Genomic DNA, 14,729 nt, shown 5'->3' on the forward strand with positions numbered 1-14,729 from the left:
TAGGCATTATTTCTTATGCTACAACAATATTCCATCATATTCACATACCATAGTTTGTTTAACCATTCCCCAATTTATGGTTGTCCTCTTTATTTTCATAATTTTGGCTTTATCCATTAAATTTATTAATTTAGAAAAAAATGCTTCTGTAAATATTTTGGTGTTTATGGATCCTTTCTTTTCTGTCCTTGATGACCTTGGAATATATGCCTCTGTGTTGAAGGTTATGAGCATTTTATTCGCCTTGTTTCTGTTTCTCAATTTTATAGAATATTTGTACTGTTTATAGCTACACCAATAGTATGGGTCTCCTTCTACAGCTCTTCTAACACTATTTTAATCTTTTATTATCTTTATCAGTTTGATAAGTATGAAGACAAATCTCACAGTTGTTTAAATAAGCATTTCAGTCAAGAAGTTAGCCATCAGGTATTTATCATGTGTCAGTAAAACAAAGAAAAGCAAAAATGTGTTCCTGATCTCAAGGGGCTCACTTTTTTTTAAGGTTTTTTTGCAAGGCAAATCGGGTTAAGTGGCTTGCCCAAGGCCTCACAGCTAGGTAATTATTAAGTGTCTGAGACCAGATTTGAAGCCAGGTACTCCTGACTCCAGGGCCAGTACTTTATCCACTGAGCCACCTAGCTGCCCCATTGGGGGCTCACTTTCTTACGGGAGAAATAATTTGCAAATAACTCTGTTCAAGATACATACTATGTAAATAGAAGATCAACTTAGATTTTAGTCATTAGTATGGGGGGGAATCTCATTGAGAAAGTTCTCTTGCAGAAAGTAGAATTTGATCTGGGTGCTGAAGGAAGCCAGGGTTGTCAAGAGGCAGTTAGGAAGAAAAGAAGATGATGATTGTGAGAAAGCAAGAAACAGGCAAGCAGGGGAGCAGCTAGATTTTACAGTGGATAGAGCACTGGCCTTGGAGTTAGGAGGACAGGAGTTTGAATCTGGCCTCAGACACTTGACACTTACTAGCTGTGTGATCTTAGACAAGTCACTTAACCCTGATAGCCTAACATCCAGGGCCATCTCCAGTCATCCTGATTCATATGTGCCCACTGGACACAGATGGCTCTGGAGGAGAAAGTGAGGCTGGTGACTTAGCACAGCACACCATTCAAATCCAGTTCACGTGCTTGTCATAGCATCCCCTCCCTGATGTCATGGTTTTCTTCGAGAATGAAGGACAAAACATTAGGATGAAAAACATTATATGCATGTAGGACAGCCAGTGAAAAGACTCACATTGGGGAGATGTAGTGCCTGTTCTGAGGAACAGCAAATGGGCCCCTGGAGCCCAATCATAGACTGCACTGAGAAGAAGGTAAAATTTAAGGTAGAAACTGTTAGGTTGTGAATTGTTTTAATGCCACATTGAACATTTTCTATTTAATCATGGACATTATAGGGAGCCACTGGAGTTTATTAAGTAAGGGAAGATAAATCTGCTTTAGAAAAGTCACTTAGGCAGTTGAATAGAGAATGGTTTGAAGAGGAGAGGCCCTTGAAGCAGGAAGACCAACCAGAAGATTATTATAATTGTCTTGATTCTCATCATTAGTGATTTGAATCAGTCTTTGGGATGATTTTTTATAACCTTTAATCCATATCCTAGTATTTATCAATGGTGGAGTAACTATTATTCCTTTATATTTGTGTTAATCTCTGAGTGTACATGTATAACTATATATCTCAGAAGATTTTTTTTGACAGTTTTCCTTAACTTCTTAGAGGTTCTGATTTTGTTCCTGCAAAAGCATTTCAGTTTCCTGTAATTCGAATTGTCTCTTTTTATCTCTTGTGCTCTCTTAGCTGGGTTGGGGAGGTGGTGGAGTGGGTAGAATGTTGGGGTCTGGAGTCTCTTCCTGAGTTCAAATTTGGCCTCAGACACTTACTAGCTATGTGACCCAGTTTCCTCATCTGAAAAAGGAGTTAGAGAAGGAAATTGCAAACCATTACTTTATCTTTGTTGAGAAAATCCCACATAGGATCTTGGAGTGTTGGACAAGATTGAGATGACTGAGAAAGAACAACTTATCTCTAGCCTTCTGATCTTTTTTTTTTAAGTATCTCTTAGTTCTAGCTTGAGTTCTTCCTCTACTTTTTTTTTCTAAGCATTATTTTTATTTGGTCTTGTGAGTTTTTTGATAACATTTATTAGTGCTAAAATGTCACATTTAAAAGAAATTATCAAGAGAAACAGTGTTGCATAATGCCTAGAAAGCTGGCCTTGAAGTCAAGACCTAGGTTCAACTTCTGCATTTGCTGTCCCTATGATTTTTGAAGTCACTTATCTTTTTGGTGTCCTGGACAACTCTCTAGTTCATATGTTACGCAGTATTTTTTTTCAACTTCATTTATTGTAAGATTTTTGAGTTCCACATTTTTCTACCACCCTCCCTCCCTTGCTCTCCCCCATCTCTCAGATAGTAGGTAATCTGATATAGGTTATAAATGTACAACCATGTTAAATGTATTTCCATATTAGTCATGTTGTGAAGAAAGAATCAGAACTAAAGAGAAAAAAATCATGAAAAACAAAAAACAAATTTAAAAAAGTGAAAATAGTATGCTTTGCTCACATTCATTCTCTAAAATTCTCAGAATAGTTGTTGAAATACATTATAAATGGAGTTTCCTCCTCAAGGAGTTGTCTTTACTAGTTAAGTCAGAGCTCTAAAAGTATAAACCCTCCTTCCTTCTTAAAAAACTCCTTTTGAGAGGATGTTCTGGGAATATTATTACCTTGTAGTATTTTTGCTTTTCAGTTCTTTTGTGCTATTAAAATTTTTTTGGTGGCAAAATTTTTTGTTTTGCTTAGTTTTCTGTTTTGGATGATTCTTGTTTTTCAAAGTAAGTATAAAAGACTTCTTTATGGATTAGACTTATTTCTTGAGAGCAGGGACTGCTTTTTGCCTTTGTATCTAACTCTTGACACTGATGATGAAGAAATGCTTGTTAAGTTGATTTGACTTGGTGATTGAAAACAGTGAATTTCAGGATGAGAAAAAGTTGTTCCTGAACTTTCTTGTCTTTTTGACAGTCAACTTTTGGTATCATCCTTTATTTTGAAAATTATGTGACTTCTTTCTCTCCTTTTATTTTTCTTCTGCTTCCTGACAGTGAAAAGGAAAGTAGAGATAGGAAGAAAGACAAACAACATTTGAAAAGAAAAAAGGAATCTGATTTGCCATCAGCTATTCTTCAAACCAGTGGAGTATCAGAATTTACTAAAAAGAGAAGCAAATTAGTACTTCCTGCACCTCAGGTAAATTGCAAAATGATTTTTTTGTTATGGTAACTGTTGTATGTTTGCAACCTTTATGATAGATATCCACAGTGAAAGTTCCCTGAATTTTACCTATTTTTCTTTACTTATTGGTTATCTTATTAGATTTGGAGGTTCTTGGAAAAGAGTGGTGGAACATCTTGTGATATTCTACTGTCTTGTGGTTGTTTATTGAGTCCTAGAAACAAACTTGTTTCTAGCTAAGCTGCCTAAAAGACTTCTGGCTTCAGGTACTGCCTGACTGATGCTGTCACTTGAAGGACCCTTAGACCTTGGTTTAACTCCTTGGAAAAGTGTTATGCCTTTCTTCTTCCTTTGTCTGAAAAGGATACAGAATATGGGTTGTTGCTGGCAATGTGGTCCTACTGGCTGATTCTGTTGACTTCTCCCATATTCTTCCTGCCTTTGGTTGAGATATTTCATCTGAGGGATGGTTTGTTAGAGATGCAGCATAATGCCAAAGAAAATCTTGTTTTATTCAAAACAGCAACTCCTATACCTCTCAGCCCCATGAAGTTTCTTTTCTCCCACAAGCTCCTACAAATTCCTCAGTTTAGAAGACTCAGGAGCTTTCAGACCAATTGTGATTGGCAAAGCTAGAATGAATGGATCAGCAGAAAATTGAATACTTCAAGGTAGTTTAGAATGATGGAAAGGAAACTAAAGAACTATTACTTTGTTAATGCAGAATTTTTTTTTAATCCTGAGAGTATACTCAAGACCACAGTACACTGCAATGGAACAGTTCTATCTTTGGTATCAAAGGAGATGGGTTGGAATATGGATGCTGCTTCTTAATATCTAGGCAATATGGGGCAGTTCACTTCACCTTTCTGACCTCAATTCCTCATCTTTAACAAATGGCCACTACGGTTCCATCTGACTCTTAATCTATGATCCTGTATTTCTTCTTAAGGCAATAGATAGACTGAATTACTATAGTAGTGTTATTTGTTATAATGAGGCTTTCCCTGCAGTTCTTTTCTTGGACTGCATTAGAATTTTAGTTTTGATAAAATGATTTTGTAATTGCTGTTAGTGAAAAATAGACCTCTTTCTGAAGATTCTTGAACCCAGTTTCCCTTGGTCTTGTGCTTATTTTTTTTACTTGATTCTTGGGAATTTAGAAAAATCTGTATTGGGAAATTAATACTACTTTAATTCCCCCCCCCCCCATCATTCTAGACTACTTGCAAGTAATGAGACTAATTTTAAGGACCCCCGGGATTTTAATCCAGTTTTTACCATACACTAAATTGGGTTATCAGTCAAGTCATCTTTCTCTCAGTCTTAGTTTTCCCAGCTATTAAATGAAAGAGTTGGTGGATTAGATGACTTATAAAACTGATATGAGTCTAAGTATATTAATGTATTAAGCATTTTGAGGAGGTTATTATTGAAATTAGAAATTTGAAATTAGAGTTAATCTTTAAAAAACTTTAGGAATTGCCAATAAAATTTTTATTCACAAAAAATAAAAATCTTCATAAATCCATTAATTCCAACTTATTTACAATTTTTAAAAATGCTATAATGATAAAATAATAACAAAATGCCCTGTTTGCTTCCAAGTTTCGTAATAGAACTAATCTTGTAAATTTCAAGCTGTATCAGTTTGGGGATTAGAGTATTACTTAAATTGTTGTTTGCTTTCTTTCAGATTTCAGATGCAGAACTTCAGGAAGTTGTAAAAGTTGGCCAAGCAAGTGAAATTGCACGTCAAACAGCAGAGGAATCTGGCATAATGAATTCTGCTTCCAGTACTCTTTTGTCTGAGTATAATGTCACAAACAATAGCATTGCTCTGAGAACACCTAAAACTCCAGCTGCCCAAGATCGAATTCTGCAGGTGGGTTCATTCACCCTATACTGTGCAGTATAACAATATAAGATAAGTAGATTTTTGGCCACACCATCCATTATCTTTATTTTACCTGTAGAAATGTAAATAGAATACAAAAGCCAAAACGGCCATGGTATTAAATATATTCTAATTAATTACCTGGGTTTCTGTTTAACAGTACTTTTAAATTTAAAGAAACTGATTATCCTCAACTTATAGTATCAAACAAAATCAGAAGAATTAAAGAAAAGGCATCATTCCTATATCACTTTCCTTTTAGGAGGACCGAAGAGAAAGAAAACATTTAAACATCTTAGAAAAAGTTTATTTTCAAAAAGTTAAACAAAAGAATATGCAATGACTAGTTTTATGTATCAAAAGAAAAAAAAAGAGACTCTTGGGAATGTAAAGGACAAGTTAAGATCCAGGGCATGGATGGTACTTCCTTCTTTAAACTCATTCCAAGGCTTCTAACATAATGATACTGTTTTCCTGGATTATCACCATTGCAATATTGTTCTGTTGCCCATCTGGTACCATCTCTACACATTCGTCAATCACAAGATTCATAAATGGGTTAAACCCCTGCAATATTCCTTGGACGTGCCTTCCACCATTTAATTTCAGTGACAGCTTCTTGTCCATAAACTTTTTTTAGCTTGGGTGGGTGTGCTTTACTCATTTTGTTTCATTTGCGGCCCTTTGCCTCCTCCTTGTGCAGGTCTTGGCTTTGTTCATGCTCCCCTTGCTGCCACTGGCACCAGTTTATGTCTCAAGATATGTAGTTTTATTAAGAAAAAGAGCATGATACTTTAGTTTTTTTTATATAAATCTATCTTTTATAAGTTTTTGCAATCACAATCTAATCAATTTATTAGACATCTGTCTCTTCTCGAATTCATACTAAGAATTAGAGTAGTTATTTTAATTAAATAAAATATTAATTTTAATTAATTTAGAAAGAAGATTGTTTTAATTTCAACTTCATATTCTAAAAGGAAAGCACTTTGTTTTCCATTCCTTTAATCAATTTTACTTAAAGTTTATGAACTAAAACTTTTATCAGTTGTGTCTTTTGAATGATTACATTTATTTTAATAATTTAAAAATATCCACACTTAAATATCTAGTAGTTTTGGCCATTTGTAGAGTTGGTGGCTTCACAGAGGAGAAGAATTATAGCGTTGCGGATATGGGTCAGGCGTCAGGGATACTTTATTTTTTTTTTCTTTTTAGCAGCTTGAACTCTACAAAATTATTTAGCCATTTTGAATGTTAGAAGAATCTGTACAGCTGGGATAAATTTTAGTTATTAATGATGAAATGGCATATGTACATTTTGACAGTATTTCTGATGAAAATCTGAGGAGCAAAAGTCATTGTTCATTGTTTCATACATGTTACTTTATAGCAGATCATAACTTTAGTCATATAGTTGAATACAGGTATAGAGAATACAAGATTCTCCTGTTTTTTAAAAAAATTATTATTCTTACTAGTAAGCATTTAACTGAGAGCAAGACTTTGTATAATAGATCCCATCCACCCTTCTATAGCCAGTTGGCTTATGGTATTATGATCATGTTTCTCTTTGTAGATGATTTTTGTGCTGATTTCATTGAACTCTGAATACCACATTGAATTGTTAATGAAATTCACGCTCAAGAAGAGATTGTTTTAATGATCAACATAGGAAAACTCAAGTGTAGTAAGAACATATATTGCTTGTTTTATGGTAACTGGCAATGGACAACCTTTTGAGTTTTGGTTATTTTTACAAAATGAAAAGTGCAATGTTCAGTCTAAGAATTCTTAAGTTTGCAAATCCCATAGACTCTTGAGCTTCATCTAAAGCTCAGCCCAAATTCTGCCTCTCATAGGAAATCTTTCAAACCTCTTTTGCTAGTACCCAGATATTACTTTGTAACATTTTTTATATTTAATTCTCTATGTATATGTTGTTTCACTTAATAGAAAGCAAACTTCTTCAGTGCAGGCAGTTTCATTTTTTGTTTCTGTATCTGTTGACAACAAATGCTTATAGATTTGAATTGAATTAAGTAATTTACACAGATTGCAGTTGCTTTCCAGTTTAGTTATCTATAAAGTGAGTATGGCAGAAAATTATCAGACTTGTCAAAACTTTTAAAAATTTATTAATCCAAGGCAGCAGTGGATAGAGCACTGGCCCTAGAGTCAGGAGGACTGGAGTTCAAACCTGACCTCAGATACTTAATAATTGCCTAGCTGGGTGACCTTGGGCAAGTCACTCTTAACCCCATTGCCTTAAATAAATAAAAAAAAATTTTAAATTAAAAAAAGTATTAATCCACAAACATTTTATTAAATTTAATCTTCTATCTGATAAATGCATGGAAACAAAGAAACATTGTGATCCTTGTTCTCAATAAGTTGACTTCCTATTGGGAAAACATGTACTTAAGTTAGGAATCTACAAAATAAATAGAAAGTAATAATGAGAGAGAGGCAACAGAGGCAGCTAGGTGGTGCAGTGGATAGAGCACCGGCCTTCAGGAGTACCTGAGTTCAAATTCGGCCTCAGACACTTAATAATTACCTAGCTATGTGGCCTTGGGCAAGACACTTAACCCCATTTGCTTTGCAAAAACCTAAAAAAAAAAAAAAATGAAGAGAGGGAACTAATTGCTGGATGATACCGGAATGGCTTCATGTCTTGCTTGATCTTAGAAAAAACCAAGGGATTCTGATAGGTAGAAATGGTGAGAAAGTGCCTTCCAGGAAGGAGGAACAGCCATCACAAAGACTTCTGGATTAGAGTTGGGGTGTTGAGGAATAGCAGGGCCATCATTTTGATTTGGCTATAGTAAGTCTATCACCTGTTTGATGTGGTCAGGAAAGAGTTGTAAAATAAACAAAGTTAGAATGAAGAATAAGATGGCTCCTATGATTTAGATCAAATTCATGAGGACACTTGAATTCTTAATATGTTTACATCTTTTCAAAGTGGACTGGCAGCTAGTAAAGGTTTTGACTTGTAGTTATTACAGGTTAGGAAACAAAAGAGATTAAGCATTTTTGCAGAATTTCTGATGTGGTAGTATATAGTAGATTGAAAGGAAATACTGAAATACTAAACAGTGTCCCATTCCAAGATACTTAATTTCTATTGGTTTCAAGTTAGAAGATTGTGATGGAATTGTTCATTTTAATAGCAATGTTAATGTGGTGGTATGTGTCATGCAAATATATCTCTTCTTGTGGGTTTCCTTCTTGTCTAATCTGTTTATTTCAACCGCTTATTAATAGGAAGCACAGAACTTGATGGCTCTTACCAATGTCGACACCCCACTGAAAGGTGGTCTTAATACACCATTGCACGAGAGTGACTTTTCTGGTGTGACTCCTCAACGACAGATCATTCAGACGCCAAACACTGTCTTGTCTACCCCATTCAGGTACAGTGAACACACCACAGGATGAGTTTGTAATAGGGGAAAAAAACTATGAATCCTGAGGATTCAACAGTTTGTTTTATTGAGATAAAATCTGTGGCTATTGAGATAGTCACAGAATAGAAATAACCCTATTGAGCTTTCATCTTCCCTATTTCTGAATTCCCTTGAATGCATAAAACTCCTCCTCCAGAGTTTAATTATAAAGTGTTTTATCCTATTTTTGTAGCCACTTTCATTTTCTAAAGTGGAAGAGTTGTGTGGTGAATTACCCCCAAAACAGCTTCTCTGATGTATTATGGATAAATTGTTTCCCCTTACAACAGGTGGGACTTGGATAGCATCAACCTTTTGTGAAAGGTGTCTAAATCATTACTTCCTATTTTCAAATATATGCATCTTTTGTCTTCCCCAATTAAAGATTGTAAAGGCAGTGAATAATATCTTCCTTTTCAGGGAATGTAAGATTTGCTGCCAAAGACTTAGAACATATTGCATTTTTGGGGGGGGGTAACTGTTAGTATAAATCTTCCTTTCTTTTTGTTTTAAAAACTTTCCTTAAGTTGATAATTAAAACTGTTAATTGAAATTTAAAGATGGAAAACAGTAATTTTTATCATATATAATTCCACCTTTTTTCTTGTTATTTTTCTGTAGGTCTAGTTTAACACTGAGAAGGGAAACTTGAAATTTGCATATATTAATTTTTCTCTTCTATTTTTTCCTATGAAATGCTATGAGAAAGAATTTTGACATCTCTACCAATGTGAGGCTATAGTATTACTTGAGTTTTTTAATTTTGCCAGGACTCCTTCTCATGGAGCTGAAGGGTTGACACCTCGAGGTGGGATGACTCCTAAACCAGTTGTTGGTACTACCCCAGGCAGAACCCCTCTAAGAGACAAACTAAATATAAATCCTGAAGAGGGATTGGCAGATTACAATGATCCCTCGTATGTGAAACAGATGGTAAGAAACAAACTAGATTCCATTTTCATCATCTTTTGTCTTTCATCTTCTTTATTTGAGGTTTATGAGTAATATGTTTTGATAAATTTGTATAATGGGACTTTTATTTTTCTCAAATTTTGTTAAATATATTTCAAAATCTACATTGAGAAACTAGAGAGGAAAAATGTTTGGAAGAAATTGGAATAGGAACATTTCATTTTTTTTTTCTTTTAATTTTAGTAGTACAACAAATGCTTATAGACTGATAATCTCTCCTTTTTGGTTTGGATTTCACTTTACCTTTTTTGTCCATTATATTCTTGATTCCTGTGTTTTGTTTAAACTTGTTTTCTTGTCCTCCTATTTATTGCATTGCATATCATCTTTTTTTTTTCTTGGTTTCTATATTTAATACTTTTAGGAAGAGGCTCGATCTTGACATAATTTTAGCTCAAATGATGGGTTGTATTGTTTAAAGTTTTCTGTTGAGATCTATGAAATCCTTTTGATTACTTTGTGACGTGTGTAGAAATTTTAGAAACTAGAAGCTATGTTTCTGGGATGGAAAAATAACCCCCACACAGTCTTCTGCTTTTGCACTCCTTGTTCTCTTATTGCCAAGTTGCCTTGCTAAGCTTCAGCCTTGGATCACTCTCACCATCTTCTGCCTTCACTACTACACTTGTGCTGTTGAACAAAGCTGGAGAAAATCCTGAAACCATGCTTACTGTCTCCATTACTACATTACTATTTATGGTACATAACCTCAACTGGGCATGTCCTATGGTTTGGTAATACTTTTATACCTCCCTAATTAACTTAGTATCATATTCATCACAAAAGTTCTTTCAAACCTTTTCATCCTTCACGTCCAACTGTAGTTTCCCTCCATTACTCTCTCAGCTGAGAACCTTGTCTCATATGTTGAGATAATCCACTAATAGCTCCCTTTTTTCTACTTGTCTTATTTCACATCACCCAGATGCCTTCTGCCGCTATCTTCTCATTTGCCTTTATCTTACATGAAGAGGTGATCCTTCTCTTTTCCAAGACAAATTGTTCTATGTGCACATTCATTCCATCCAATCTTCAGAGCAGGAATCATCCCCTCCATCATCCTACTTTCACTTTATCCTCAATATCTCCCTGTCTACTAGCTGCTTCCCTACTGCCTACCAATATACCTATGTCTTCCTAATGCTCAAAAAACCCTCTCTTGATTCATCCATTCTCTACTCTATATTTTCCATATTTTCCCTACCTTTTGTGATTAAATTTCTTCCTTTCTTCTTACTTCCATCTTAACAATCTATAGTTTGGATTCTGATCTCATCATTCAACTAAAATAATTTCCCAGTTGACCCAGGCAGAGCTCAACATGGTAGATCATTGATTCAGGGGCTGGATATGTTGTCACATCTCTTCTGCCTTTTGTGGATATCCTGTTTGAGAAGAAGATCTACAATAAGATTCCATTTCCTCTGCTCACTCTCTTCTTAACTCTACAATCTGGACTCATCAGTCAACTGAAACTTTTCTCTCTAAATTTACTAATGATCTTTGAATTGCCAAGTATAATTGTCTCTGTTGCCTTTGACATTGTTGGTCACTCTTTTCTTTCTTTTAAAAAAAAAAATTTTTTTTTTAGGTTTTTTGCAAGGCAATGGGGTTAAGTGGCTTGCCCAAGGTCACACAGCTAGGTAATTATTAAGTGTCTGAGGCCCGGATTTGAACTCAGGTACTCCTGATTCCAGGGCTGGTGCTGTATCTACTGTGCCACCTAACTGCCCCTGGTCATTTTTTTTTTTTTTTTTTACTTGTTCAATTATGTTTATTTAGAAAAGTCTTAAAACAAAAATGCAAAATATAAGTACATTATATTGATGAAAAACATACTGTCATGAGTTTTCTGATAGACCAAAGAGATTTTTACAGCAACTGTCTAAATTTCATAGTAGTTCTTTCATTATTTTGAATTTTTTTATTTTGTTACCTATAAACTATGCCTAATTGAGAAATTGTTCTTAAGTGGAATTTTTTTTTTTTTTAGGTTTTTGAAAGGCAAACAGGGTTAAGTGGCTTGCCCGTGGAAATTCTTTAAAATGACCTTTTTACTGGGACTGTCAAAGAAAAATAAAATGAAATGAATGAACATAAAATTATTTTCCTGATTTTGATTTCAATCAAAAACAGTGAAAGCTCTAAGAATGTAAACATAATTAATTTTTACTGTTTAATGAAAAATCAAAGCCAAAACAGTATTATCAGCCAATAGATCTAGTCTATTCTGAATATACTAACTTAACTCTACAGACTTGTTTGGTTGTAAGGAAGGAATAAAGAATTGGAGAAAGGGGGAAAAAACTTTACAAACAGAATTCTTTAACCTTTGTTAATTCTCTGATCACCTTGATGAATGACTAGATTATTTTAAGTTATTAGTACAGTGAACAAATGCATTATATTCGACAATAAACTTTAAGTAATAGGTTTAAATAACATTGTAAGAAAACAAGTAGAATAGACATTTTAAACATTTCATAAGACTGGCTCAAGAACAAAAGCTACAACATATTAAGGCAATTGAAACGGTGATATGGTACTGAAAACCATTTTTTTCCCCACTGTGCGAAGTAACTAGAAAAGCAAGTAGAGGGAGACTTCATTTTAAAGTCGTTCAATTTTCCCTACTTTTGTTATGAGCAGTAAGTGACCTCTTAACTTCACAGGAGTCTAATGCAGGGTTTAACCTCTACTGAGGAATTACTCTCTTTCTCAAGTTTTTTTGGGAATTGATTGTAGGTTTCTTACTTTTACCACTAGCTGGGGTCTTCTTCAACTTCATGGAACCTGTGTTAATCTGTTCTGGAGTCTCCAGAGCTTTGGAGGCTTTTCTCTTTCCAAGATGAGTTTTAGCTTGTGGTGTTTCAGCACTGAGATTCTCTCCTGTAGACTCCTTTTTTAGGGCTGCTTTCTTTGGGCACTTCTGAGGTGTTGCTTGAATAGGGACTAGTTGTGGAATCTCATCCTGAAAATCAGGTTCAGTTTTATCTTCCTTTTCTGCCTCTAGTTCATGGCCATCCAAAGGACATTTACTTGTAGATTTCACTGCAGTCTGGGCAGGCTTGGTGGCCACTTTTTTGCCTTGCTTTAGTTTCTTACTTTCTGAGAATCCAATTGGGAGACAAATGAAGAAAAGATTGGAAGGGAAAGAGATTTTTCTGTTTTCAGGTGTAGAAGTTTTACTCTCTCCCATTTCTCTGGCAACTTTTCTGAAATCACATCTATAGCAGCAACAATATTTTCTACTAGGTGATCTACAAGCATTCCTGTGTGACCCACACGTGATGTATTGCAACAACCATGATTAGTGACCGGTAATGAAGTTCCCTGGATAATTCTATTGATGTGTTCTGACAAATTTTTAGTCGTGAGGTCTACTGATAAAGGTACTTTCTTTCTACGATAGAAATGCTTTCCTATGTTTGAGGGTAAAAGTCGCCTAATTCTTTGGTCAGCAAGGAAAAGGTCATAATTGCCCAAAAGGTGTCGCTTAGCTTCATAAGGTTTATATTCTTGTTTTAACCTTTTGTATGGAATGACTTCAGTAATGCTTGTAATTCCCTTCTTTTTCAAAAGCTGCTTATAGAAATTTTCTGTCTGTTCTGAAGTTAAATTGGATTCATCTTTGGTAAATAAACAAACTTATTTTGTATCAGGTCTAATGCCATGTGGCAAAGGTCTGCTCGTGAGGCACAAGCTGAAGCTCTGCCTTCTCCTCGGCTACAGCGTCCATTTTCCTTCGCTACACGTGTCCGCCACTCTTTTCTTGATACTGTCTTTTCTCTAGATTTTGGGGACTCCACTCTTTCCTGGTCCTCTTCCTACTATTTGATCATTCCCTTCTTAATCTTTTTTGCTGTATCTTCAGCCAGGTCATCTCTGCCAACCATGCATATTCCAGTTTGCTGCCCTGAGCCCTCTTTGATCTCTATATTATTTCACTTGGAGATCTCATCGAATTTCTGTGACTCTAATAATCATTTCTATATTGTTGATTTTCCAGTCTGCTTATAAAGTCTTATATAAAGTCTTTTGACCTCCAGTCTTGCATATCCTGCTGCATATTGGACACCTTGAATTCAATGTCCTGTAGACAAGTCCAAAAATGAACTCATCTGTCCCCCCCAAATCCTCTCCTCTTCCTAAATTAATGATTTACTGTAATTACTAGGCTCATAGCCTAAGCATCATCCTTGACTTCTTATTCTCTTTCACTCTCGTATTCAGTCTGTGGCTAAGATCTATAAACTTTTACCTTTGTAAAGGTAAAGGCCCCCTTCTCTTTTCTTATGCCACCACTATCATGGTACAGTACCTCAATACATTACACCAGGACTAGCAGCCTGCTAATGCTCTGCTCTTCTCAAGTATCTCTCCTCCCTTGTTCATCCACTCAGATGTCAATGTTATCTTCTAAAGGGCAGATTTGACCATGTCATGGATTAAACTCTTAGGATCAGATATAGAATTCTGTTTGGATTTCAAAGCCTTTCCTATCCTGGTGTGCTTTCCATCTCCCCTTATACCTTATTTCCTCCCTATCCATTCTCCAGTCCCTTACCATGATTCCTGGCTAAAATCTCTCCTACAGGAAGACTTTCCAGAGCCCCCATAATTCTAGTGCCTTTATTTTAGTGGATTATTATTTCCAACTTAGTTTGTCTCTAACTTTTTTGTACATAGTTGTTTGCATGTGTCTCCCTTTTTAGATTGTGAGCTCCTTGAGGGCAAGGATTGTCTTTGCCTTTTTTTTTGTATCCTCAGTATTTAGCACAGGACCTGACATGTTCCCTCTGTAGTCTCTTATACCTTACATGTACTAACTTATCAGGTGATTACTGATGCCACAGAATGAATTTAAAAATGAGATAATATTGGTGAACTTTTAATTAGGAGACAGTTTATTAATTTACCCATTTTCTTGACTGCATTAATTTCATGTCTCTGTTTTGTCTTAAGTACCAACTAGGAGATTTTTAAAAATAATCTCACCATGCCTAAGCTCTAGTCTTGTTGAGTTTTTTTCACATGAGATATGAAGTAGTTTCTTTCTTTAATGAAATTCATTAGACCTATTAATAATCCAGTAATATCAGATTTTCATTCAAAATATAAATCTGTTTTCCATTTGTCAATAACC

At 35.0% G+C, this 14,729-nt stretch overlaps 1 protein-coding gene and 2 pseudogenes across 1 annotated transcript in view; 1 reads left to right on the forward strand and 2 right to left on the reverse strand.

Moving 5' to 3' along the window:
• LOC141523686 (cell division cycle 5-like protein) overlaps window positions 1–14,729 on the forward strand; it is a 39,880-nt gene that overhangs the window by 11,732 nt on the left and 13,419 nt on the right. Inside the window, exons 7-10 of the mRNA XM_074237070.1 lie at window positions 3,133–3,277; window positions 4,959–5,147; window positions 8,430–8,578; window positions 9,382–9,544. Coding sequence (XP_074093171.1) covers window positions 3,133–3,277; window positions 4,959–5,147; window positions 8,430–8,578; window positions 9,382–9,544 — 646 coding nt within the window. The remainder of the gene's footprint in view (window positions 1–3,132; window positions 3,278–4,958; window positions 5,148–8,429; window positions 8,579–9,381; window positions 9,545–14,729) is intronic.
• On the reverse strand, window positions 5,502–5,986 carry LOC141523689 (small nuclear ribonucleoprotein G pseudogene; annotated as a pseudogene).
• LOC141487734 (ribosomal L1 domain-containing protein 1-like) lies at window positions 9,085–14,202 on the reverse strand (annotated as a pseudogene).

The sequence above is a fragment of the Macrotis lagotis genome, chromosome 5, assembly GCF_037893015.1.
Source record: "Macrotis lagotis isolate mMagLag1 chromosome 5, bilby.v1.9.chrom.fasta, whole genome shotgun sequence".
Classification (NCBI taxonomy): domain Eukaryota; kingdom Metazoa; phylum Chordata; class Mammalia; order Peramelemorphia; family Peramelidae; genus Macrotis; species Macrotis lagotis.